At 37.3% G+C, this 25,716-nt stretch overlaps 1 protein-coding gene across 1 annotated transcript in view; it reads left to right on the plus strand.

Moving 5' to 3' along the window:
* Nucleotides 1-19,894, plus strand: part of CD96 (CD96 molecule) — a 104,541-nt gene extending 84,647 nt beyond the window's left edge. The window contains exons 11-14 of the mRNA XM_031009878.3: nucleotides 4,692-4,757; nucleotides 5,573-5,662; nucleotides 15,057-15,180; nucleotides 17,208-19,894. Coding sequence (XP_030865738.1) covers nucleotides 4,692-4,757; nucleotides 5,573-5,662; nucleotides 15,057-15,180; nucleotides 17,208-17,316 — 389 coding nt within the window. The 3' untranslated portion in view covers nucleotides 17,317-19,894. The remainder of the gene's footprint in view (nucleotides 1-4,691; nucleotides 4,758-5,572; nucleotides 5,663-15,056; nucleotides 15,181-17,207) is intronic.
* Nucleotides 19,895-25,716: the final 5,822 nt, after the last annotated feature.

A 25,716-nucleotide genomic window follows, 5' to 3' on the forward strand; every position in this document is an offset into this window, starting at 1 on the left:
ACTGCTGGTGGAAGTGTAAATTAGTTCAACATTGTGGAAGATGTGGCAATTCCTCAAAGACCTAGACGCAGAAATATCATTTGACCCAGCAATCCCATTACTAAGTGTATACCCAAAGGAATATAAATCATTCTATTATTCAAGACACATGCAAGGGTATGTTCATTGCAGCACTATTCACAATAGCAAAGACATGGAATCAACCTAAATGCCCATCAATAATAGACTGGATAAGGAAAATGTAATACATATACACCATGCAATACTACACAGTCATAAAAAGGAATGAGATCATGTCCTTTGCAGGGACATGGATGGAGCTGGAATCTGTTATTTTCAGCAAACTAATGCAGGAATAGAAAACCAAACACCACATGTTCTCAAATTTTCTCCATGTCAGCAGTGTTATTATTTATGTGTTCACTGAGGTGGCACTTTTAGTTGCCTTCAATAACTTTTTCTTTGCATTCACAACTTGGCTAACAATTTGGCCCAAAAGGCCTAGCTTTGAGCCCATCTCAGCTTTTGACGTACCTTCCTCACTAAGCTTAATTATTTTTAGCATTTGATTTAAAGTGAGAAAAGTGCTTCTCTTCCTTTCCTTTGAATACTTAGAGGCTGTTTTAGGATTATTAATTGGCCTAATTTCAATATTGTTTTGCCTCAGATTAAAAAAAAAAAGGCCCAAGGAGAGGAAGAGGGATGGGGGAACCACCAGAAAGTGAAGCAGTTAGAACACACACAACATTTATCAATTAAGTTCTCCATCTTCTACGGGTGCAGTTTGTGATGCCTCAAAATAATTTCAATGGTAACATTTAAGATCCCTGATCACAGATTACCATAGTAGATATAACAATAATATGAAAGTTTGAAATATTGCAAGAATTACCAAAATGTGGCACAAAGACATGAATTGAGCACATGCTGTTGGAAAAAATGGCACCTGTAGACTTGCTTGACACAGGGTTGCCACAAAGCTACAATTTGTTAAAAAAAAAAAAACAAAAAAAAAACAAATGCAGTATCTGTGTCTGTGATACAGATACATGGTCAGGCATGCCTGCACCAATTTCTGGGGGCTTCATGGGTTTCCCCATGGTTAAGGCACAAGTCCCATACTTCCAAAGCTTGTGAATGTCATCTTTGTCAGCAAGAGTATGAGGGCCACATTTGTGGACCAGGTGGACATGGCAAAACTGGTCACAGAAGCTAGCATCAGTGTGTGCATCCTGGCGGCAGAGGTGATGCTGGCCCAGTACATATTCACCTTGAAAAGGAAGATGAGATGAAAAATCAAGATCATCAAAATTCTTGTGTCCAGGCCTTGTATCTCTGGATATTGTTTGCCACCTATACTGTTGTTCAAGGACAAAATCGAAAACAGAAGAACTCAGAATGCCTTAAGGAATATTGAATAGCTAAGAAGTGACTCATCAAAAGTCTGCTGTGCATGTAAAAATGATGCAAGAATTCCAGAAAAGTTCAGTTTGCATCAAGAACCCTGCAAAAATCACAAATTATCTGTGGTTTTATTAAAGGAAGATGCCAAACTTTAGTAATAATGGACTTTGATATGACACTAAGTAGATTTTCCTACCAAGGGAAAAGATGCCTAATGTGTCATAATATGATTGACAACTATAAACTTGTCACAGGTGAATGTCAAAGAGGTTATTGCAACTAAAGGAAAAATATTTTATTATTGAAGTTGAACCTGTTAACTTCAAGAGAAGTACCCATTTATGGTAGAATAGTATGCTGCCCATCAATAGTGTCTTTGTTGAACAAACTTTACCAAAAAATGAAATTTAAAGAAATTGTGGAAGAATCTGATGTTATGCTCAAGGAAGGATATAATAATTTACTTGAGAAGCTCCAATAACACAGTATCCATTTTCATATTTTCAGCAGATATTGGTGCTGTAGAGAAGTTTATCAGTCAAGCTGGTGTTTATCATCCAAATGTCAAAGTAGTGTTTGTTTGTAGATTTGTGAAAATGTGTACTCAAAGGATTTAAAGGAGAATTACCTCATGCAGTTAACAAACATAATGTTGCCTTGAAGTACACAGGACATTTCAGTCAATTAAAAGACAATAGCGACAGGGCACGGTGGCTCACACCTGTAATTCCAGCACTTTGGGAGGCTGAGTCAGGTGGATCTCCTGAGGTCAGAAGTTTGAGACCAGCCTGACCAGAGTGGAGAAACCCCGTCTCTACTAAAAATACAAAATTAGCCAGGCATGGTGGCACATACATGTAGCCCCAGCTTCTCGGCAGGCTGAGATGGGAGAATCACTTGAACCCGGGAGGCAGAGATTGCAGTGAGTGCGATTGCTCCATTGCACTCCGACCTGGGTAACAAGAGCAAAACTCTGTCTCAAAAAAAAAAAAATAGACAATAGTAACATAATTCTGCTGAGACTCCCAAGAAGACTTTAAAAGGGCATACAAATTAGCCAAATTTTCACATTCTGAAAATTAGATCTCTAAATGATAGAGTGGATAAGCATTCAGGAAAGTATTGTTTCATCAAAAGATGAATCACTAGAAGTAGCCAACTCTGTCTTACAGAGGATTCTATAAACAAGCATTCTTCAGGATGTTGTCTCCTGCAGGAGCAAGAGATACCAGAATTGTTCATCTCTTCATCTTGCTGAAAGGCTATTTTTTATAATATCTTTCTGGTCTTGAAAGTTTACCTTTATGTATTTAAGTATTTTCAGACATGTGGAATCCATCAACGGGAAACTCCATTTTCTTCACCTCTCTCACCATACTTCCCACTACATGTTATTAACAGATTAAAAACAAAAACAAAAAAACCTCAAAGTCAAAATTAGAAAAACAACTCCCTACTTTTCCAAAGTGGCTTATGTTTTTTAATTTTTTAATTATTTTGAGGGGTCTTTTAAAATTGAGAAAGTTAGTAGAAGTCCAAAAAGAAGTTTCATGAAATTACAAAAAGAAAATGGCATACTTTTAAGTGTTGTAATGTTTGTAATTTGTAATTGTGCTGATGGTATCACCATCTCCTGAAATTGTGTTATGCTAGGTTATTTTGCTTGGGCAAAATCAATATTGACCAGAAAAGCCTGGCACTGTATACTTGCTGAAAACTATTAGTGTCCACACATCACTAACCATTACAAAGTGTTCTATATTGACTCACTGATAATAAACATGAAATGGAAAATATTTTTAAATACCCATTTTCCTTAAATGGATTGTGCTTATTCAGCCATTTAGACTTTAGCATAAATTAATTTATCCCATTCTTTCTTGCAAACATACTTTGATGAGATACAAAATAAAGACATCAAGGTCAGAAAGTAAGAAATTAAAGGAGTCATCATACCATATTGAGCAAAAAACTACAAGGTTATTCAGAACAAACTTCCTTCTTCATAATTTTACCTAAATCTAGGCCTAGTCCCAATTGTTTTTCAGTTAGTTATTGCTCTTTGGAAATCAAATTCCGGCGAATGGCATAATCATTAAAAAATGCTTAGCCCATCATCATCAATAGACCTTGATATTCTGTCTAGAACAAAAATTAATATGCAGTATCAGAGAGTTATATTGAAAATAAGAACAGCTCCCTGAACTCAGACTGAAAAAAAGCTGTGTATGAAACCACTTTTACTTCTCAGGTGACCGCAAATGGAAATAGCTATGACAAATTGTCCTGTAATCAAGCCCTAAAGAATGGACTCTTACCTCTTCTGGAGGGCCTGATCACACACCTTTGTCAGCAACTGCAGCTGCTGTTGACATCTAAGAAGAAACAAGGAAAGGGGAGGGCTGAGGGTATTGTTTGTTTTATTTTGATTTTGCTCATTTGATTTGGTCTTGACACACAAGAAAGCTTTTAACTATGAACATCATGTATGCTAATATTTTAAATGAATGGATGTAATATATTTGTACTGATTACAACTGTGTATTACTATAGTTATTTTACTTTACATTGCACTGAAGGCCTTTTATCAAATACAGATATGTGGTGTCTGCCAAGGAGTGAATCTTTCTTGCCAGAGATGGGGCAATAAACAAAATGAGTTGTTAGATCTATTTCAAAAGCCATATGTGCTGTCTGAGTTTGCTGCCATCCACTCAAGGGGAAGGTTTGCCTCTAAATGCTTCAAAAGGACTCCCTCAGCAGCTGACAAGGACTGTGACCCCAGGGGTCTGATAATTCACCGCTGACATGTTTTGTTTTCACAGTTCAGCAAGACTGTCAGCTGAGCCACAAGTACAAAGTGTTTTCTTCCCCTATGCATGTTCTAGCAAGGTCTTCAAAGTCCTACTGGCAGCTTTTCTTGACTAAATGCCACCATAACACACCTGGACCTTCATTCTCTTCCATTTTTTTTTTGGCTCATCTATGGAATGAGCATGACACACTCTGGCTAGAGGAACCCCTTCTAGTGTTTTCTTTCCATATCTTTTCCTGCTTCTAAGTGGCCATAATTAAAACCTTCCCTATTATAGACATCTGAACTACAAGAATCCCTTCAACTCCCACTTTGTTTGAGGACATTCTTGTGTATGCTATGGAACAGTTTAATGATTTTGCTTTACGTATTCATTAATATCCTTTTTTATAATTATTAGATTAAATTAGCAGTCAAGAAGTGGTAATATAGTCTCATATAGGTTAACTCTTCTGATATCTTCTTCCTTTAGCAGTTTCACGGATACCTAGTGAAACATACAGTTCATCCCCCTCAGGTGCAGGCTCAACATTTCATGGTGAGTACTTGGGGAAGATTTAGGGACACTGAAGCTAGTGGTCAGCTTTATTTGGACACAGGTGTAAAAACAAGAACTGATAAGAAGCCAGCCTCAGATAGATATATAAAAGTACATCTTGATGATGAAAATTACAATGAATGGAAACAAAATTCTTCTCAGCCATTCAAAGAAGATAGAGACCAAGCCTTAGATTTTTATACATTTTATTTCCAAAAAAAATCTACACAATAGCATTTTTTACTAGTTATAACTATGAAAAATAAATTTCAATTTTTTTATTGGAAAATAGAATAATTAGTCAACATGGATTTGTCTAGTCTAATGTTGCAAACGAATTTTTATTAACCTTATCAAACACATCGGTGTGGAGAGAAATTAGTATTTTGATCAGCTGAACCTCTCATACCAAGAGAACAGGAACAGAGCCTCACTTATCCATGACCCCCAACTCTGGCCTTTTTCTGTACCACTTACATTTCTCATGGAGATTCTTTAGCAGACATCATTTTGTTGTTTGGAAGTATGGAGCTTCTTTTTTTTTTTCAACCAATAGGAAATTTTCCTATTTTCAACCAACAGGAAATTTTTTTTCAACCAATAGGAAATTTTATTCCTTTGGCAATTGTTAGACAAATCTCAGGATCCCAGCCTTGCTATAAATTGGTTCTTAATAAACTTTACACATAATATTTAAGGGATACTTAGACAATTTAAATTGAGTTCTTTCAAATAGCATATGAAACCCAATCATGGTTTTATACCACTTGATCAAGTTGAGATGTCTTGTCCAGATATCCCCTTTATATCCCTAGACAATGTCTTTACCAGCACAGCCAGAGCATTTTCAGAAGTCCCCACAACTGCCAATGGATCTACGAAAACTAATCACGTCCATATCACTGGTAAGTCATTTGTCCTATTTTGGGGGATTTTATACTTTATTCACTCAATAAATATTTATCAAGTACCTGCCATTTGCCAGGCATTATGCCAGTTGTTGGATATACAGTGAACACACTGGCTTTTTGAATATTATAATCTATTAGCGATCATGTGTATAGTAAATAAATAATCACAACTAAATTTATTTTTGACAAGTACTATGATAAGGTGTTGTCAGAGTCAAACGGAAGTTCTGATTTTAATTGGAGGATAGGAGAGGACTCTGTGAGGATATGATACTTAAATTAAAATCTGAGAAAAATAAATAAGAATTTATTCTTGTTGAATAAATTGAAAAGTAGGAAAAAACATTTCAGGCCTATGAAAACATAGTCTGAGAAAGAAATCATTGGAACAAAGAGTACTCCTATAATTCAACTAATATAATATTGTCATGCAAAATGTAATCCCTCTTTTATATCACGAGAGAGCAAAAGATTCAATAAAGTTAGGACCCTCCTAATGAAGGTCATGATTGTAAGTTCACAGGCATAATCAACTTCAGGGGTGTTCACTTGACTAGTGAACGCCACACCTATGTACTCAGCTCATTTTGTGTCAAAGGTCATACAGTCTTCTGATCATTGGAGCATCATCTTGCACACGTCGTGGCAATAAAGCTGCAAACTGAGGTACTACAAAGATTTTAATATATGGGTGCCTTAAAGAGCTGTCTAGTTTAGAGATGGGTCAAAAATGGAGTTCTGCTTTTCCACTTCCATTGTGAAGGCAGTGGTCTCATTTTCTACACTTGGTTGGAAAAAAAAAATACAAGCATTGATGTAAGACCTCTTTAAAATATTTTGTTTGGCAAGAATGAGGAATCATGGCAGACAGGAAGCAGGACTAGATTGCAACTCTGCAGCATGCAGAGTCTTCATTGTGAATTTTAGCTCCAGATCAACTGCAAGAACAAACCAGCAATCCTGAGAAAACCCACAGACCCTCTGAAGGAAGCAGACTGCATCTTTAGCACCCAGGAGACACCCCAAATACTCTGGGAGGTGGATAGCCTCACACAAATTTTCAAGCCCATCTCGCCCTCCACCTGGAGACAGACTCGGGGCTGTTGGCGGGGTGGGGGGCATGGTGGGAGTGAGAATGGCCTGTCAGTTTGCGTAGGAGTTCAGTGAGGCCTGTGACTGCCGGCTTTCCCCCCTCTTTCCTGACAACCTGCATGATTCAGCAAAGGCAGCCATAATTCTCCTAGGTGCACAACTCCAGTGACCTGGGAATCTCACCCCCATCCCCAACAGCAGTGGCAGCAAGACCTGCCCAAGAAGAGTCTGAGCTCAGACATGCCTAGCCCTGCCCCGACCTGATGGTCCTTTCCTATCCAACCTGGTAGTGAAAGACAAAGGGCATATAATCTTGGGAGTTCTAAGGCCCCGCCCACCACCAGTCCCTCTCCAGACTACTATAGCTGATGCTTTCTGGAGAGCTCTACCTCCTGGCAGGAGGCCAACCAGCACAAAAACAAAGCATTAAACCACCAAAGGTAAGGACCCTCACGGAGTCCATTGCACCCTCTGCCACCTCCACCAAAACAGGCACTGGTATCCATGGCTGAGAGACCCATAGATGGTTCATATCACAGGACTCTATGCAGACAACTTCCAGTACCAGCCTGGAGCCAGTCAGACTCACTGGGTGGCTAGACCCAGAGGAGAGACGACAATCACTGCCGTTCGGCTCACAGGAAGCCACATCCATAGGAAAAGGGGGAGCGTCTACATCAAGGGAACACCCAGTGGGACAAAATAATCTCAACAACAGCCTTCAGCCCTAGACCTTCCCTCTGACAGAGGCTGCCCAAATGAGAAGGAACCAGAAAACCAACCCTGGTAATATGACAAAACAAGGCTCTTCAACACCCCCCAAAACAATCACACTAGCTCACCAGCAATGGATCCAAACCAAGAAGAAATCCCTGATTTACCTGAGAAAGAATTCAGGAGATTAGTTATTTAAGCTAATCAGAGAGGGACCAGAGAAAGGCGAAGCCCAATCCAAAGAAATCCAAAAAAAATGACACAAGAAGTGAAGGGAGAAATATTCATGGAAATAGATAGCTTAAAGAAAAAAAGCAATCAAAAGTTCAGGAAACTTTAGACACACTTTTAGAAATGTGAAATGCTCTGAAAAGTTTCAGTGATAGAATTGAACAAATAGAAGAAAGAAATTCAGAGCTCAAAAGCAAGATCTTCAAATTAACTCTGTCCAACAAAGACAAAGAAAAAAGAATAAGAAAATATGAACAAAGCACCCAAAAGTCTGGGATTATGTTAAACAACGAAACCTATGAATAATCGGTGTACCAGAGGAAGAAAAGAATTCTAAAAGCCTGGAAAACATATTTGGGGGATAATCAACGAAAACTTCCCCAGCCTCGTGACAGCCCTAGACGTGCAAATACAAGAAGCACAAAGAACACCTGGGAAATTCATTGCAAAAAGATCTTTGCCGAGGCACATTGTCATTAGGTTATCCAAAGTTAAGACAAAGGACAGAATCTTAAGAGCTGTGAGACAGAAGCACCAGGTAACCTATAGAGGAAAATCTATCAGATTAACAACAGATTTCTCAGCAGAAATCCTACAAGCTAGAAGAGACTGGGGACCTATCTTCAACCTCCTCAAACAAAAGAATTTTTAGCCAAGAATTTTGTGTCCAATGAAGCTAAGCATCATATATGAAGGAAAGATACAGTTGTTTTCACACAAACAAATCCTGGGAGAATTTTACCAAACCACCACTACAGGAACTGCTAAAAGGAGCTCTAAATCTTGAAACAAATCCTGGAAACACATCAAAATGAACCTGTTTATGCATAAATCACACAGGACCTATGAAACAAAAATACAAGTTAAAAAGCAAAAACAAAAATCCAAAGTACACAGATAACAAAGAGCAAGATGAAAGCAATGGTACCTCATATTTCAATACTAATACTGAATGTAAATGGCCTAAATGTTCCACTTAATAGATACAGAACAGCAGAATGGATAAGAACTTACCCATCAACTATTCGCTGCCTTCGGGAGACTCACCTAACACATAAGGACTCATATAAACTTAAAGTAAAGGGGTGGAAAAAGGCATTTCATGCCAATGGACACCAAAAGCGAGCAGGGGTAGCTATTCTCATATCAGACAAAACAAACTTTAAAGCAACAGTGGTTAAAAAAGACAAAGAGGACAGTATATAATGGTAAAAGGCCTTGTCTAAAGGGAAAATATCACAATTCTAAACATACATCCACCTAATATTGGAGCTCCCAAATTTATAAAACAATTACTAATAGACCTAACAAATGAGATAGACAGCAACAAAATAATAGTGGGGGACTTCAATACTCCACTGACAACACTAGACAGGTCATCAAAACCAAAAATCAACAAAGAAACAATGGATTTAAACTATACCTTGAAACAAATGGACTTAACAGATATATACAGAACATTTCATCCAACAACTGCCGAATACACATTCTATTCAACAGTGCATGGAACTTTCTCCAAGATAGACCATATGATAGGCCATAAAATGAGCTTCAATAAATTTAAGAAAACTGAAATTATATCAAGCACTCTCTCAGACCACAGTGAAATAAAACTGGAAATCAACTCCAGAAGGAACCTTCAAAACCACGCAAATACACGAAAATTAAATAACCTGCTCCTGAATGAGCATTGGGTCAAAAACGAAATCAAGATGGAAATTTAAAAATTCTTCGAACTGAATGACAGTAATGATACAACCTATCAAACCTCTGGGATACAGCAAAGGTGGTGCTAAGAGGAAAGTTCACAGCCCTAAACACCTACAACAAAAATCTGAAAGAGTGCAAACAGACAATCTAAGGTCACACCTCAAGGAACTAGAGAAACAAGAACAAACTGAACGGAAATCCATCAGTAGAAAGGAAATAGCCAAGATCAGAGCACAATAAAATTGAAACAACAACAACAAAAATGCAAAAGATAAATGAAACAAAAACTGGTTCTTTGAAAAGGTAAATAAAATTGAAAGACCATTAGCGAGATTAACCAAGAAAAGAAGAGAGAAAATCCAAATAACCTAATTAAGAAATGAAATGGGAGATATTACAACTGACACCACAGAAATACAGAAGATCATTCAAGGCTATTATGAACCACTTTATGCACATAAACTAGAAAACCTAGAAGAGATGGATAAATTTCTGGAAAAATACAACCCACCCAGCTTAAATCAGGAAAAATTAGATACCCTGAACAGACCAATAAGAAGCAGCGAGATTGAAATGGCAATTTAAAAATTACCAACAAGGGCTGAGCGCAGTGGCTCAGTGGCTCATGCCTGTAATCCCAGCACTTTGGGAGGCTGAGGCCAGTGGATCATGAGGTCAAGAGTTCACGACCAGCCTGGCCTAGACGGTGAAAACCCGTCTCTACTAAAAATACAAAAATCAGCCAAGTGTGGTGGCAGGCGCCTGTAATCCCAGCTACTTGGGAGGCTGAGGCAGGAGATTTGCTTGAGTCTGGGTGGCAGAGGTTGCAGTGAGCAGAGATTGTGCCATTGCACTCCAGCCTGGGTGACAAACTGAGACTCCGCCTAAAAAAAAAAAAAAAAAAAAAGAAAGAAAAATTACTGACAAAACAAAGTCCAGGCCCAGATGGATTAACAGCAGAATTCTACCAGACATTCAAAAAAGAATTGGTACCAATCCTATTGACACTATTCCACAAGATAGAGAAAGAAGGAATCCTCCCTAATTCATTCTGTGAAGCCAGCATCACCCTAACACCAAAACCAGGAAAGGACATAACCAAAAAAGAAAACTACAAACCTATATCCTTGCTGAACATAGATGCCAAAATCCTTAAAAAAAAAAAAAAAAAAAAAAAAACTAGCTAACCAAATTCAACAACATATCAAAAGGATAATCCACCTCGATCAAGTGAGTTTCATACCAGGGATGCAGGGATGGTTTAACATACACAAGCCAATAAATGTGATACACCACATAAACAGAATTAAAAATCACATGATCATCTCAATTGATACAAAAAAAAATTCAACAAAATCCAACATCCCTTTATGATTAAAACTCAGCAAAATTGGCATACAAGAGACATACCTTAATGTAATAAAAGCCATCTATGACAAACCCACAGCCAACACAATACTGAATGGGGAAAAGATGAAAGCATTCCCTCTTAGAACTAGAGCAAAACAAGAATGCCCACTTTCACCACTCCTCTTCAATGTAGTACTGGAAGTCCTAGCCAAAGCAATCAGACAAGAGAAAGAAATAAAGGGCATCTAAATCAGTAAAGAGGAAGTCAAACTGTCACTGTTTGCTGATGATGACTGTTTACCTTGAAAACCCTAAGGACTCCTCTAGAAAGCTCCTAGAACTGATAAAAGAATTCAGCAAAGTTTCCGAATACAAGATTAATGTACACAAATCAGTAGCTCATCTATACACCAACAGCAACCAAGCAGAGAATCAAATCAAGAACTCAACCCCTTTTACAATAGCTGCAAAAAAAAAAAAAAAAAAAAAATGAAATACTTAGGAATATCCTAACAAAGGAGTCAAAAGACCTCTAAAAGAAAAAATACAAAACACTGCTGAGATAAATCATAGATGACACAAACAAATGGAAACACATCCCATGCTCATGGATGGGTATAATCAATATTGTGAAAATTACCATACTGCCAAAAGCAATTTACAAATTCAATGCAATACCCATCAGAATACCACCATCATTCTTTGCAGAATTAGAAAAAACAATCCTAAAATTCATATGGAACCAAAAAAGAGCCCACATAACCAAAGCAAGACTAAGCAAAAAGAACAAATCTGGAGGCATCACATACCTGATTTCCAACTATACTATAAAGCCATAGTCATCAAAACAGCATGGTACTGGTATAAAATAGGCACATAGACCAATGGAACAGAATAAGCCCAAATACTTACAGCCAACTGATCTTCAACAAAGCAAACAAAAACATAAAGTGGGGAAAGGACACCCTTTTCAATAAATGGTGCTGGGATAATTGTCTAGCTACACGTAGGAGAATTAAACTGGATCCTCATCTCTCACCTTATACAAAAATCAACTCAAGATGGATTAAGGATTTAAACCTAAGACCTGAAACTAAAAATTCTAAAAGATAACATTGGAAAAATTCTTCTAGACATGAGCTCAGGCAAGGATTTCATGACCAAGAACCCAAAAAGAAATGCAATAAAAACAAAGATAAATAGCAAGAACCCAAAAGCAAATGCAATAAAAACAAAGATAAAAAGCAAATGCAATAAAAACAAAGATAATTAAAGAGCTTTTCCACAGCAAAAGGAACAGTCAGCAGAGTAAACAGATGACCCAGAGAGTGAGAGAAAACCTTCACAATCTATACTTCTGACAAAGAACTACTATCCAGAATCTACAACTAACTCAAGCAAATTAGTAAGAAAAAAACAAACAACCCTATCAAAAAGTGGGCTAAGGACATGAATAGACAATTCTCAAAAGAAGATATACAAATGGCTAACAAACATATGAAAAAATGCTCAACATCACTAATAATCAGGGAAATGCAAATCAAAATAACAATGCGATACCACCTTAGTCCTGTAAGAATGGCCATAATCAAAAAAAAACAGTAGATGTTGGCATGGATGTGGTGAACAGGGAACGCTTCTACCCTGCTAGTGGGAATGTAAACTAGTACAGCCACTATAGAAAACAGTGTGGAGATTCCTTAAAGAACTAAAAGTAGAGCCATCATTTGATCCAGCAATCCCACTACTGGATATCTGCCCAGAGGAAAAGAAGTCATTATTCGAAAAAGATACTTGCACATGTATGTTTATAGCAGCACAATTCACAATTGCAAAATCGTGGAACCAACCCAAATGCCCATCAATCAATGAGTGGATAAAGAAACCGTGGTGTATATATATATATATATATATATGCACTATGGAATACTACATAGCCATAAAAAGGAATGAATTAACACATTTGCAGTGACCTGGATGAGATTGGAGACTATTATTCTAAGTGACGTAACTCAGGAATGAAAAACCAAACATCATATGTTCTCACTGATATGTGGGAAGCTAAGCTATGAGGATGTAAAGATATAAGAATGACACAGTAGACTTTGGGGACTTGGAGGGAAGAATGGGAGGGGGCAAGGGGTAAAAGACTACAAATATGATGCACTGTATACTGCTTGGGTGATGGCTGCACCATAATCTCACAAATCACCACTAAAGAACTTACTCATAAAATCAAACACTACCTGTACCCCAATAACTTATGGAAAAATAAAATAAAACCTTTTGTTCTTTCCTTTATCTAAAACTTTGGACATAAAATATTATATCCCACCATATTACCATGGTAGAGCTTAGTAAATTTTGACTTGTGTGAAACAGAACTTTGTCTAGTCCTAAGTTGACCAATTGTCTCTTTCATGATCATGCTACTCTAGTGGTTTGAACTATGTAAACTTTCTAGTCATCTGTATATACAATGTGTCACATAATTATGTATTATTGGACTACATGGGTCTCCAGTGAACCCTCAGTTTCTGCTTTGACAGGGGTGAGAATCAGGAAGACCTCAAATCCCTGGATGTATGTTGTATGAAAGGGAACTGTCTTCAACACTTCTAACCAATGCTAACATGATAACATCACATGGTTTCAGTCCAGGCTATGTAAAAACACAGAAAAGATGTGATAACTAATATTACATCTAGTTCTTTGACCTGTATTTTTTGAGATTTTACTATATGAAAGCAGTGTAATAAAAACGGGGCAATGAAAGAAATTTAAATCCTTGTCTTCACTCACAAGCAGTTACTACCTAGTTGAGACAAGGAAAGAAAACCAATCCAGATAGCTTTTTGCCCAAATGATCCATGTAATCGAAATACCTAAAGATCTATCTATCATGTATAAGAAATTTCACTGGAGTATCATTAGCAATAACAAAGTCTGGAAACAATTTAACCATCTAACATCGTGAGATAAATTAAATAAACTGGTATATCCATTGAACTATCCAGTCATCTAATAGAATGAGGTAAATCTCTGTGTGGTGCTATGGAAAGTATTCCAAGAATGTTTTTTAAGAAAAAGAGGCCAGGTGTATGTCTTTTGGCCTCTTATTCTTAAAAAAACATGTAAAATGTAAAATGTTAAAAATGTAAAATGATTTTTACCTTCTTAGGATACTTTAAAAGCTCAAAATCACTAATCACTAGAGAAATGCAAATTAAAACCACGATGAGATACCATCTCACATAAGTTAGAATGGATATTACTGAAAAGTAAAAAAAAAAAAAAGAAGAAGAAACTGATGCAGGTGAGGATGTGGAGAAAAGGGAATGCTTATACACTGCCAGTGGGAATGTAAATTAGTTCAGCCATTGTGGAAAGCAGTTTGGCTATTGCTCAAGGAACTTAAAAAAAAAAATTACTATTTGATCCAGTAATCTCATTATATTGGATATATACCCAAAGGAATATAAATTGTTCTACCATAAAGACACATGGACACGTATGTTTATCACAGCACTATTCACAAAAGCAAAGACATGGAACTAACCTAAACGCCCATCCACAGTGACTGGATAAAGAAAATGTGGTACATATACACCATGGAATACTATGAAGCCATAAAAAGGAATGAGATAATATTCTTTGCAGCAGCATGGATGGAACTGGAGACCATTATCCTAAGCAAACTCACACAGGAATAGAAAACCATCTACAGCATGTTCTCACTATTAAGTGGGAACTAAACATTGAGTACATATGGACACAAAGAAGAGAACAACAAACACTGAGGCCTACTGAAGGTTGAGAGGAGAGTAAAGATTAAAAAACAAAAACAAAAACAAAAAAACCTACCTGTCAGGCACTGTTGATTACCTGGGTGACAAAATAATCTGTACACCAAAATCCCCACAGCACATAATTTACCTATATAACAAATTTGCACATGTACCCCTGAACCTAAAATAGTGAAAAAAAAGAAAAAGAAATCATGGACAGAATAGTGTGTATAATATGCCCCCAACTGTAATAAAAGGGGTATATATTCATGGTACATATGTATGCTTATATATATCCACAGAAAATTTCTGGTAGGGTACGTAATTAACTCTTAAAAGTTATCACCTCATGTAGGTAACAAGGCTTAGACATGCCCACCTCCAGAGTATGATCACAGCCAATGTTGAAGAAAATATGTTTCACGTAGGAAAAATGTTTTAATCCTGTTTTCCAAATGCCAGAGTTTGGGATTAAAGTTCATCTTTCTTTATGCCCTTTTCAGGTATTGTGGTCAATAAGCCCAAAGATGGAATGTCCTGGCCAGTGATTGTAGCAGCTTTACTCTTTTGCTGCATGATATTGTTTGGTCTTGGAGTGAGAAAATGGTGTCAGTACCAAAAAGAAATGTGAGTATAATACTAACATATGTAGGAACAGATTAATTTTTCATTGTAAAATATTCATCAGTACAATATATTATTACTCTATGAAGTTCCTCCCATATTTTACTGAGGAAATAATGCTCACAGAAGCTCAGAGAGATTATATAGCTTTCCCAGCATTACATAGTTGGGATTAAATACACAACTCCTGACTCAGTATCCCTCTCTGCATTGGCCTAGTCAGGCTGTAACATTCGTCAGATAGAGCAAGTCCGTGGACATGAAATGAGAACTGAGCCTCACCTCTCCTCAAAACTAAAACTGATTTTTCTTTTAATCTTCATTATTTTTTCATTTTCATGCATCTTTGAACTGCCTAGGCTCCACTGGTCATAGATGCTCAAGTGTGAAATTGAGTGAAAAAGGTAATTTTAAGAGATTTCCAGCTGCTTTTTTACCAGAGTGGGCTTTTACTGCCCTTTCCTTTTTTCCCAAGCAGAAAAGAAAGTAAGCATTGGGTTACCCCATTTTTGTCTTATTGAAATATTTTCCAAAAGCCTTCTCCAATCGGCAGTCTGAAATGGTACATAAGGTTAAGCCTCATTTTTCTGACTTGCTATTTTGAGTCAGTCTGGGTTGGGCCATAACTGGAAGGGACGCCAGTACCCAGAGCTGATCTTCCACTTGTCTTACTACTGCTCTAAGATAACATTAACCATCGTGCCATACGCTTTCCTACATTTTGCAGAGTATCCTTGAAGACTCTGTAACCACATACAGGGAGTGGTGAATAAAACACTAAACCAGTAGTTAGAAATTCTGGATTCTTTTCCAAGGACTACAATTTGGCCACCACATGAACTTGAGAAACTCATAATTCCCCAAAAAACAAAAGTAAAACAAAAGTGCATGTTTCGTAGAATTACCTATTAATACATATGAAGTCTCCATTAAAGCATCTAAAAATTGGGTAATAGGGATTAGAGAGCTTTATATTAAATGAACAAATGAAATCTGAAAATCTGAATTGATTTTTTAAATTGTTCTGTATTCAAATGTTTGTTTTATATGGAGATGAGAATCAATCTCTCTATCCTCCTTCCCCCACTACCCACTCTTTATCTCTCCTAAGATGCTATGGATTGCCAGGGCATAGAGGTGTTTGAGTGATGAACATAAAGATGTTCACAGATATATTTCTGTTTCCTGATATCAAGATAGCTAGAGCATTTGTATAGCTAAATTCCACACTAACTTGGCTCTTTAATGCATTTCGGAAAAAGAGATTACTTGTACTAACATAAAATAGTTCTTTGTACAAAGATGACTTTAAGAATGTTCACTGATTCAAACAAAAGGGATTTAGGCATTATCTAGCCAGTACTCGGGGATTGAGGAGAGCTTTACTTCCCATCTCTACCCTATCCCCGCAGTACCTAGTGAGTGTTTGGGCAAAGGCTGGGGCTAGGGTTAGCAAAGAGGCTATATGAAAAGCTTCAGTCTTAAATCCTAGGATTTTAAGATTTAGTCTCTGGAGGAATATTTTAATCCGCATAAAAGAAACATTTCTTCTATTAGGAGGCAGTTGTCATGGAGAGTATCAGTTCTGGTGAAAAGACTTGAATTGTTGGTCTGGTTCTCTTGAGCAAGTTGTTTAAAACCTCTGAGCCTCAGTTTTATCTGTAGAATGGTGATGCATTTCCTGCACACAAAGTAAATAATGTTATGATACATTTCCTGCATACAAAGTAAATAATGTTATGATAAAAATGCTCAGTTTTATCTGTAGATTGTGATGTAATTTCTACATACAAAGTAAATAATGTTATGATAAAAATTCTTTGCAAACTACAAAATACCGTATAGATCATGAGGTTCAAATGTGACTAACAGGCACAGGGTTATGCCAGCAAAAATGCTGAAAGAACTGGGAGAGTATGTCTCTTTTTCATCAATCTGTGTTCTCCTTTAAAGAAACAACACATGTCTGTGTGTGTGTGCATAAGACTCCCTCAATTCTTAGCATTGAAAGACCAATATTTTGTTCCTAGAATGGAAAGACCTCCACCTTTCAAGCCACCACCACCTCCCATCAAGTACACTTGCATTCAGGAGCCCAACGAAAGTGATCTGCCTTATCATGAGATGGAGACCCTCTAGTCTCGTGAGACTTTGCCCCATGGCAGAACTCTGCTGGAATCCTATTGAGAAGGTAGACGTTGTGCTTTATTAATATAGTCGCTCTTCAGCCATGCCTTTGCTGCAGCTGAAATGGAAGTCAGAAGTGAGTGACCTGTTTTCCCAGCAACTCACCCTCTTTCATCTCCAAACGCCTGAAGCTTAACCAAGAGTGAGAGGATAAGTCATGTTCACACTCAATGCAATTCGTAGTGGTTTTCTTGCTTATGTAAGAAGTACATATTTGTCTGCCATCATTTAAAAAAAAATACAGTATTTTCATTTAAATTCTCTGATGGAGGGACAACAATGGTTTCAACTGTACGCCCGTGCCTGATCCTCTTATTTGAACATCTATCAACATTGTAAACTCTTTGCCAAAATCCTGGGGCTTTGCTGCATTCCCTAAGATAATTATAGGAAAAAGAAAATGTAAAAGTGCTAACAAGGCTGCCAAGTAATGGAGAAGTATGGTTAGTCTTCGTATTGAAATTCTGTTGTTTATTTTCATGGAAGGAAACAGAATACTTTGCACAGGAACCACATTTTCAATCCTCCTTCACTGTCTTCCTACCATGTTCAGCCCAGACTCCTGCCACATGGACCAGGATGAAGAGGGATCAAAGAGATAATTAGCCAACAACCCAGTAGCCTAGAAGATACAAAACTCCACTGGCCTCTAAAATTATATTAGCCAGGAGTGGTTTCATTTGAGTGCCTTCGTGTGTATGTCCATCAAACTGGAACCAAACTGTTTTGTAAGTAAACAGGCAGCCTAAGCCCAACCCTACTCATCTAATTCCGGTTATTCTCTTTTTCATCTGGTGACTTTCCTGTTCATTTAACCTGCCTGTTTTGATCTGTTTTGAAAAAGATAAAGAGCCTCAAATCAGACCAGCACTGATTAATTAACCCTGCTCCTACCAATCTTTTATAAAGCAGTTGAAGCAGAATGTATAGGTGTCAGAGAAGAAACCTAGTCAGCCAGACATGCTCTGTATTCAGCAACAGTTTGTGAGTGAATAAATTACTAATCCTCCTTGTCTCTTGAAATCTTCCCACACTCCCTGCTCCAGGAGGGAAAAACAGATGTTGTTGACAGATAGAGTGATAGGCAAATTCTGTGTGGACTTTAGTCCCAAAAGGAAACTTTAGTTCACTTGCAGTATGCTTATCCCTGACTGCACATGAGAATGCCTTGTGCAGAGTTATCTGGAGATTATGTCTTTTTCTTAAACACCATGGCTGTCACACTTCAGTTCAATTAAATCAGAATGTCTGAGGAGTGAGACACAGGCATCAACACTCTCAAATGATTCACATGTTAAGCCAAAGTTGAGAACCATCGAGCCTGTGGAAGTTCTTTCTCATGGCTCAGAATCTTAGGTAGGTGCTTAACTCTTGTGGTGGCCAGCCTCCAAGATGAGCCCCAGTGTTCTTGCCTCCTACTATTCACATCTTTATATGGTCCCCTCCAATGCTGAATACAGATGATTTGTGTAACCTGAGGCCAGGATTAAGGTGAGGCAATCAATGTACCTAGGGAAAAAAATTTAAGGAGGTATTCACACTCAGGGTCATGCACTTGCACAATGTTGAGAATGAGTACCACTCTCACCATTGGTATAGCCAAAAAAGCTTGGAAGTGACCAAGGCTAGGTCACAAAATACACTGTGGCTTCTTCTTTGATCTCTCTTTGACCATACTGGCACTGGGAAAAGCCCATTCCCATGCCATGAAGACACCAAAGCAGCCCTATTGAGAAATCTACCTGTTGTGGCCGGGCGCGGTGGCTCACACCTGTAATCCCAGCACTTTGGGAGGCCGAGGTGGGTGTATCACGAGGTCAGGAGATCGAGACCATCCTGGCTAACACAGTGAAACCCCGTCTCTACTAAAAACACAAAAAATTAGACGGGCGTGGTGTCGGGCACCTGTAGTCCCAGCTACTCAGGAGGCTGAGGCAGGAGAAGGGCGGGAACCCGGGAGGCAGAGCTTGCAGTGAGCCGAGATTGTGCCACTGCACACTCTGACCTGGGTGAAAGACCGAGACTCCACCTCAAAAAAAAAAAAAAAAAGAAAAAAAAGAAAGAAAGAAAGAAAGAAAGAAATCTACCTGTCAAGGAACTGAGGTGTTTTGCTAACAAGCAGCAACTTGCCAGCCATGTAAGGGAGCCATCTTGGAAGCAGATCCTCCAGCCTCCAGTCAAGTCTTCAGATAATTGCAACTTCAGTTGATCTTTTGACCAAGACCTCAAGAGAGCCAGAACTACCCAGCTAAGCCTTTTACTAAATTTCTGAACTTCTAACACTATTAGATAATAAGTGCTTATTGTTTAACACCATTAATTTTGAGTATAATTTGTTACATAGCGACAGATAACTATACAGCTCAACAACTAGAAAAATAAACGTTTACGTGCCTTAATTATTTACCTTTAGTTCCTTATTAGTTCTCAAGAAACAAATGCTAGCTTCATATGTATGGCTGTTGCTTTGCTTCATGTGTATGGCTATTTGTATTTAACAAGACTTAATCAACAGTAATTTGTATACAAAGCATTGTGGTTTTATTTTACTGTTTTACTATAATATATGAATACAAGCAGAAAGTGGGGGTAGAGAGTGGCAGAGTTAGGAGTAGAGAGTGGCAGAGTTGGAGGTATTTGGATTGTTTCACTAAAGGGAGAGACAGTTTTACAGTATAACATAAATTCATGTAATTTATCAGTCTATCAGATGACAGGTGTCTCACTGTGTTTTTATATTAGCTCTTCTTTGAAGTACACTCTTTTGGTATTGTAATTAAGTTCTGGTCAGCATTTGCACATTCATGACCACTTGAATAGAGTGAGCGGTTGCTTATCAATGGAGGGATCTTCAGTGAGTAGTTCAGAGGAACTTTTCACAAACCTGCAAATTAGAGGGGCTCCAGTTGCCTTTTAGGTAGTACTGTGAGCTTGACCACCCTTATTTGACTAAAATGACAGTTTCATTTGAGTCTTAAATTGTGTGCAAGTAAATTCATAGAGTCTGACTCAACCAGCAACTCCTGTCTCTATTAGTGAATTTAGCTCTGTCTCATAGGAGAAATAGCAATACTAGATTCTAATCCCTAAAGTTTCATTTTCACTGAGAAAAAGCCATATGTAAGCATGTTTGTCGCTCATTTCCAAAGCACTATGTGTTAGTTAACATTGTTATTCATATGTTCATTTCCTTACCCACCTGCACCAGGAGAACTCCTCAGCTTGACAACATGATTTGTTTTGCAATGGAATATCATGGGCACGACTAACCCAAGGCTTGAAAAGTACTTCTATGATTGGATTCACTCTCTTCTTTTCTACCGTCACCATGAGAAGATCGTTTTCAGACTAGCCTACTGTGCCAAGAAGAAAAAGAAAGGCTCATGGAGCAGTACCACCCAAGGCTGGTCCAGTCTAGATCAGCAAAACTCACAGCCTACCTCAACAGGCACATAAGTTAGATATTATTGCATGCCACTGAAATTGTGTGGTTATTACACAACATTGTAGCAATAGTTAACCTACACATATAGATCCTGAGGTAGGCATATTTTAGCTCATATGTAAGTGCCTAATGCGTGCTTTATTTTTTTTTAAAAATAGTATTTTCTATTTTCTTTGGTTCAGCATGAGTTTTGTTTTAACAAGAAGATATGGTTGACTTCCCCAAAATAACTTTGCATTTATAGATCTTTAAAAATCATAGAACATTTGACCAGGATGGGTTTTAGAGGTCATTTTACAAAATGAGTTAAGGGTTCTGTGAAATTGACTTGTCCAAGGTCACACAATTAGAAATGGTAAAACCAACGTGATGACCCAGCTCTCTGATTTCTAGCCTAGAGTGTAATCAATATTTAATTGCTTTGGTATCTCCTTTTACTATAGACAAGAGCTGCTGCTTTGTGTGCTTTTAGGTAAATATTTTTTTTTATGCCTTGGTAGTATATGCTAAAAATTGTAACAGAAAACAAAGAAAAGTAGAAATAATTAACCCTGGGGGATGGGAAGCTCTAAAAAATGTCAAAGAAAATGAGGAAATGAAAGAGAAAAGAGATTAATCAAGATCAGAAGTTGAAAAGAAAGTTTAGAGAAACTTACTAAGGCCAGAGATAATGAAAAATGTCTCAGAGGCTCTGAACAGGGGAAGAGGTCCTTAAAGGTAGCCCTCTTGGCACCCAGACTTAGGAGGGTGGCTTTGAACCTGAAGGTTGAATCTTCAGAAATATAGAAACTTTGTTCTCTCTGAGACGAGGGCTGAAATGCATAGCCTAACCGACTGTTTGACAACAGCAATCATGGCTGTGTCAACAAGCTAAAGGATGGGTGTCCACATTAACTGGCAGAAACACATAGTGAGAATTGGGGAATCAAGGCAGTTATTTCCCAGCTCCTGCAAAGGTACCTTTTTCCTGGATTTCCTGGATTACTAACAAAGGCACCATGCTCCAGCCAGGAAGGCATGACCAGAAAGCAGGATACTATGACCTTAAGCTAGGTCAGGGCCAGGGAACACTTTTGGAATTATTGTTAAAGCTTGAATGGTGCATCTGTGATGGGTCTTGATATTTTGTGGGTGCAAATAACACAGAAATGGGAACAATAGAATCTAAATTTTTCTCCTCAGACAGCATCTTTGTATCCTCCAATCTCTGTTATCCAAATCTCCAAACTCTTTCCTGTTCTGCACACTCAGATTCCTCATATTTGTTCAAAGACTGTGGCATTGTGATTGTGGGGAGGGACACTGGGGGGAATAATAGGGAAGAGCAACAAACCCAATATCACAACATAAAGAAGAGAGCATGGCTGGGGCCATATCCAGCTACCCTGGGTAAATGCCAGAAACTTACGCACATTTGCCCTGAGTTTTGTCAGACTATGCCCCATTTACTGTCCAAAGAAGATATATCACCAAATAAAATTGGCTACAGCATTATGCCATTCAACTATCACCAGAAAGTACTTAAAAGTGCCAAGAAGGTAGGCTGGAGGGGATAGAACAACAGTCATATGAATCCTGCAGAGAAGTTTGATAGTGGACCTGATATCCTGAGAGCCATGTATAATGGCATTTTCTCTATTCTGCATTTTCTCTCTTCAAAGCTTAAATATCTGTTAAAGCTGAATGGGAAGATGATCAGGGATCTGAGAATTCCATCTATGGTACAATCATTTTTGCATTGCTGGTTTGAGATAAGCCTAATTCCACTCTTACAGATAATTGGGTTGCATTGGATTTTTCTTATACATAAAGCCATTGCACTGATTCAAAGGGACATGCTTTGGTAACTAACAAATCTGAAATCTAACACAGTAATAAATAAGAATTGATTTTAATTTTGTGGCTAGTTACTAGAAAAGTCTGACAAGCACTTTTCCTGAATACTTCTTTTGGATGGCCAGTTTAGGGTTTGTAGATTCCACACTCATGAAATTGATATTAAAAAAATCTAAGAACTACTTATTGCCTTCAGTGAATGTAAAATTTAATGGAAGAGACAGACATTTAAACAAATATATACAGTACAGTGTTACAGATATAAAAATTAAGTTATGCGCAAAGAAGAGAAAATAATAAAGAAAAAGGTATGATTTCAGGGACAACATATGAGAAATACTTTTAAAGGCTTCAGAAAGGAGGCTGTCAATAGAGGCAAGGCCACTGAAGTAGAGACCCTGATATCTGAGACATAGTGATGGGACTTGAAAACATTACCTAAGGGTTATACCAAGAATGTAAGAAGCATTTGATGATAGAAAATTGCTTAATATAATTTACCATATAAATAGAACTAAGGAGAAAAAGGATAGGAATAATCTCCATAGCTGTTTAAAAAATCTTTGGCAAAATTCAACACCCATTCCTACTAAAAACTCTTGAGAAAAAGGGATATTTTCTTAACTACATATATACATAATACATGCATGCAAATCTATCTACAGTTGTATTTGTAGATACATATATATGTACAGTTATAGTATATAAATACTATATATAGTGTTATATATATGTATGCATATATACGTGTACTATACTCTATGGTATACATCTATATAACTACAATCGTATGAATATATATGCAATGAAAGAAAAGATGGATAAGTTTAGCTACTTAAGAATAAAAACAACATGCATGAGAGAGAAAGCAATGTCAAAAGACAAATAATAAAGTAAGTGAAAATATTTACAACATATATCACAGATGATATATCAATATACATACCTTTATCAATATACTTAGTTGATAAAGAACTTACAAATATTGAGGACAAAAAACTGAAAAATCCTATGAAAAATGGGCTAAAGCCATGAACAAATAATTCACACACAAAAATTAAAATGACTCTTAATCATTTGAAAAACATGAAATTTATTCATAATAAAAGAAATCAAAATTTAAAAATGTACTGAGACATCAGTTCTTCTCCATTTAGTTGTCATGAATTTCAAGTTTGACAATATTGTCCGTTATCAAGGCTTTGGGGAAAACATGCACACTCATATACTGCTGAAGGGAGTGCAAAATGGTGCCACCAATATTGAGAAGAATATGATGATATCTAACAAAACTACATATTAATTTATTCATTGACATTGTAATTCATCTTCAGGAATTCACCATGAAACTCAGCCTCCAACAATATCAAAATATATATGCACAAGGTTATTTTGGTATCATTATGTGTATTCACAAAGTATTTGAAATTATCTAAATGTCCAATATAGGAGATGGGTTGAATAAAATGTAGTAAATACACAAAATAGAGTTAATGTGCAGTTGTAAAAACAAGAAAGAAGAAAATCTCTATCAACTGATATTGAGTGATTTCCAGAGATATTATTAAGGGAAAAAGGTGAAGTACAAAGAGCATGTAATATGCTACCTTTGTGTAAGAAAGAAGGAAAAATAAAAAAATTGAAGTATGTATATGCCTATTTTTACAAAAAGGAACAGGAGAGATAAATCAAGAAATGCTGGAGTTGAGGGGTAAAGAAGGAACAGAGTGTGACGGATATATGGAGAAGTGACCTTTCCTGTATATACCTTTCTGTATAATTTTGTCTGAAAAAAAGAATATTAGTATTCTACGTATTAAAATAATAAAATTAAATAAGAACAGGAAAAAAAACTAAAACTGAAAGCAAACTATTTGTATTTTAAATAAATACCATAAGCACACTGAAAGAGAAAAAAGAAAGAAAAAACTAATCCAATCCAGGCTCACACCTGTAATCCCAGCATTTTGGGAGGCCAAGGTGGGCAGATCACGAAGTCAGGAGTTTGAGACCAGCCTGGCCAACATGGTGAAACCCCCTCTCTATTAAAAATACAAAAATTAGCCAGGCATGGTGGCATGTGCCTGTAGTCCCAGCTACTCAGGAGGCTGAGGCAGGAGAATCACTTGAACCCGGGAGGTGAAGGTTGTGGTGAGCTACCACACCACTGCACTCCAGACTGGGCAACAGAGTAAGATTCCATTTCAAAAAAAAAAAAACCTAATCCAAGTAGCTAGGAACACAAAATTTGACTATGTATTTGACTATATACCCCAGTCTCGTGTAGGGTGGGGTGGGGGTGGCGGGAACAAGGTGAGAATTGTAAGCAAATCTGGAAGGCTTGGTAGTAAGATTTTTTTATTGTAATGATATAAGCAAAGCAATTTTGAAACATTGTTCTGTATTATAAGATTACGTAAATGTGTTGTCATTGGGTGCCCAGGTTCTCACTGAGGGAAAAGGAACATATAAATATGGAATAAGGAAAGACTGGAAAGAGCCCTGTGTAGATGCAGGGATGGAGTCAAATTGGCAGTATCAATGCAAACTCATGATTTCCACAATATGTGTGTGTATATGTGTGTGTGTATGCATGTGTATGTGCATGAAGGTTAGTGTCCTTCCCAAGCATCACATCTGGAGATCTATGATGTCCACCTGTCCTTCATTGGTAATCTTAATCTTAATCACGTCTGTGTGTAAATGTGCTTGAGCATGCATATGTGTTTTGCATTGCAAATATGTATATGTGCCTATATTTCCCAGATGTGCCTTTTGAAAGGACTAAGAAGGAAAGATATCCGGTAGCAAAGAGTATACCTAGCATCTGCATCTTGGTCTTCAATATAATTACCTGCTGAAAGGAACTGAACTCAGAGAAATGTCTAAGGACAAAGTAGACATAAGTGAACTTGAAATACTTTGTTAAGTCAGAAAATAAGGACATAGTCCAAAAACTGCTAGGGTATGTCAGAAGGATATAGGAGTGAGTTTGAAAGGACTCCCACTGTATACATCTAGGAAAATTTGACTATCGATATAGTTAAGTATATTAATGAGTTAGAAACCAT

This window comes from Gorilla gorilla, chromosome 2 (genome assembly GCF_029281585.2).
Source record: "Gorilla gorilla gorilla isolate KB3781 chromosome 2, NHGRI_mGorGor1-v2.1_pri, whole genome shotgun sequence".
NCBI classification, from domain to species: Eukaryota; Metazoa; Chordata; class Mammalia; order Primates; family Hominidae; genus Gorilla; species Gorilla gorilla.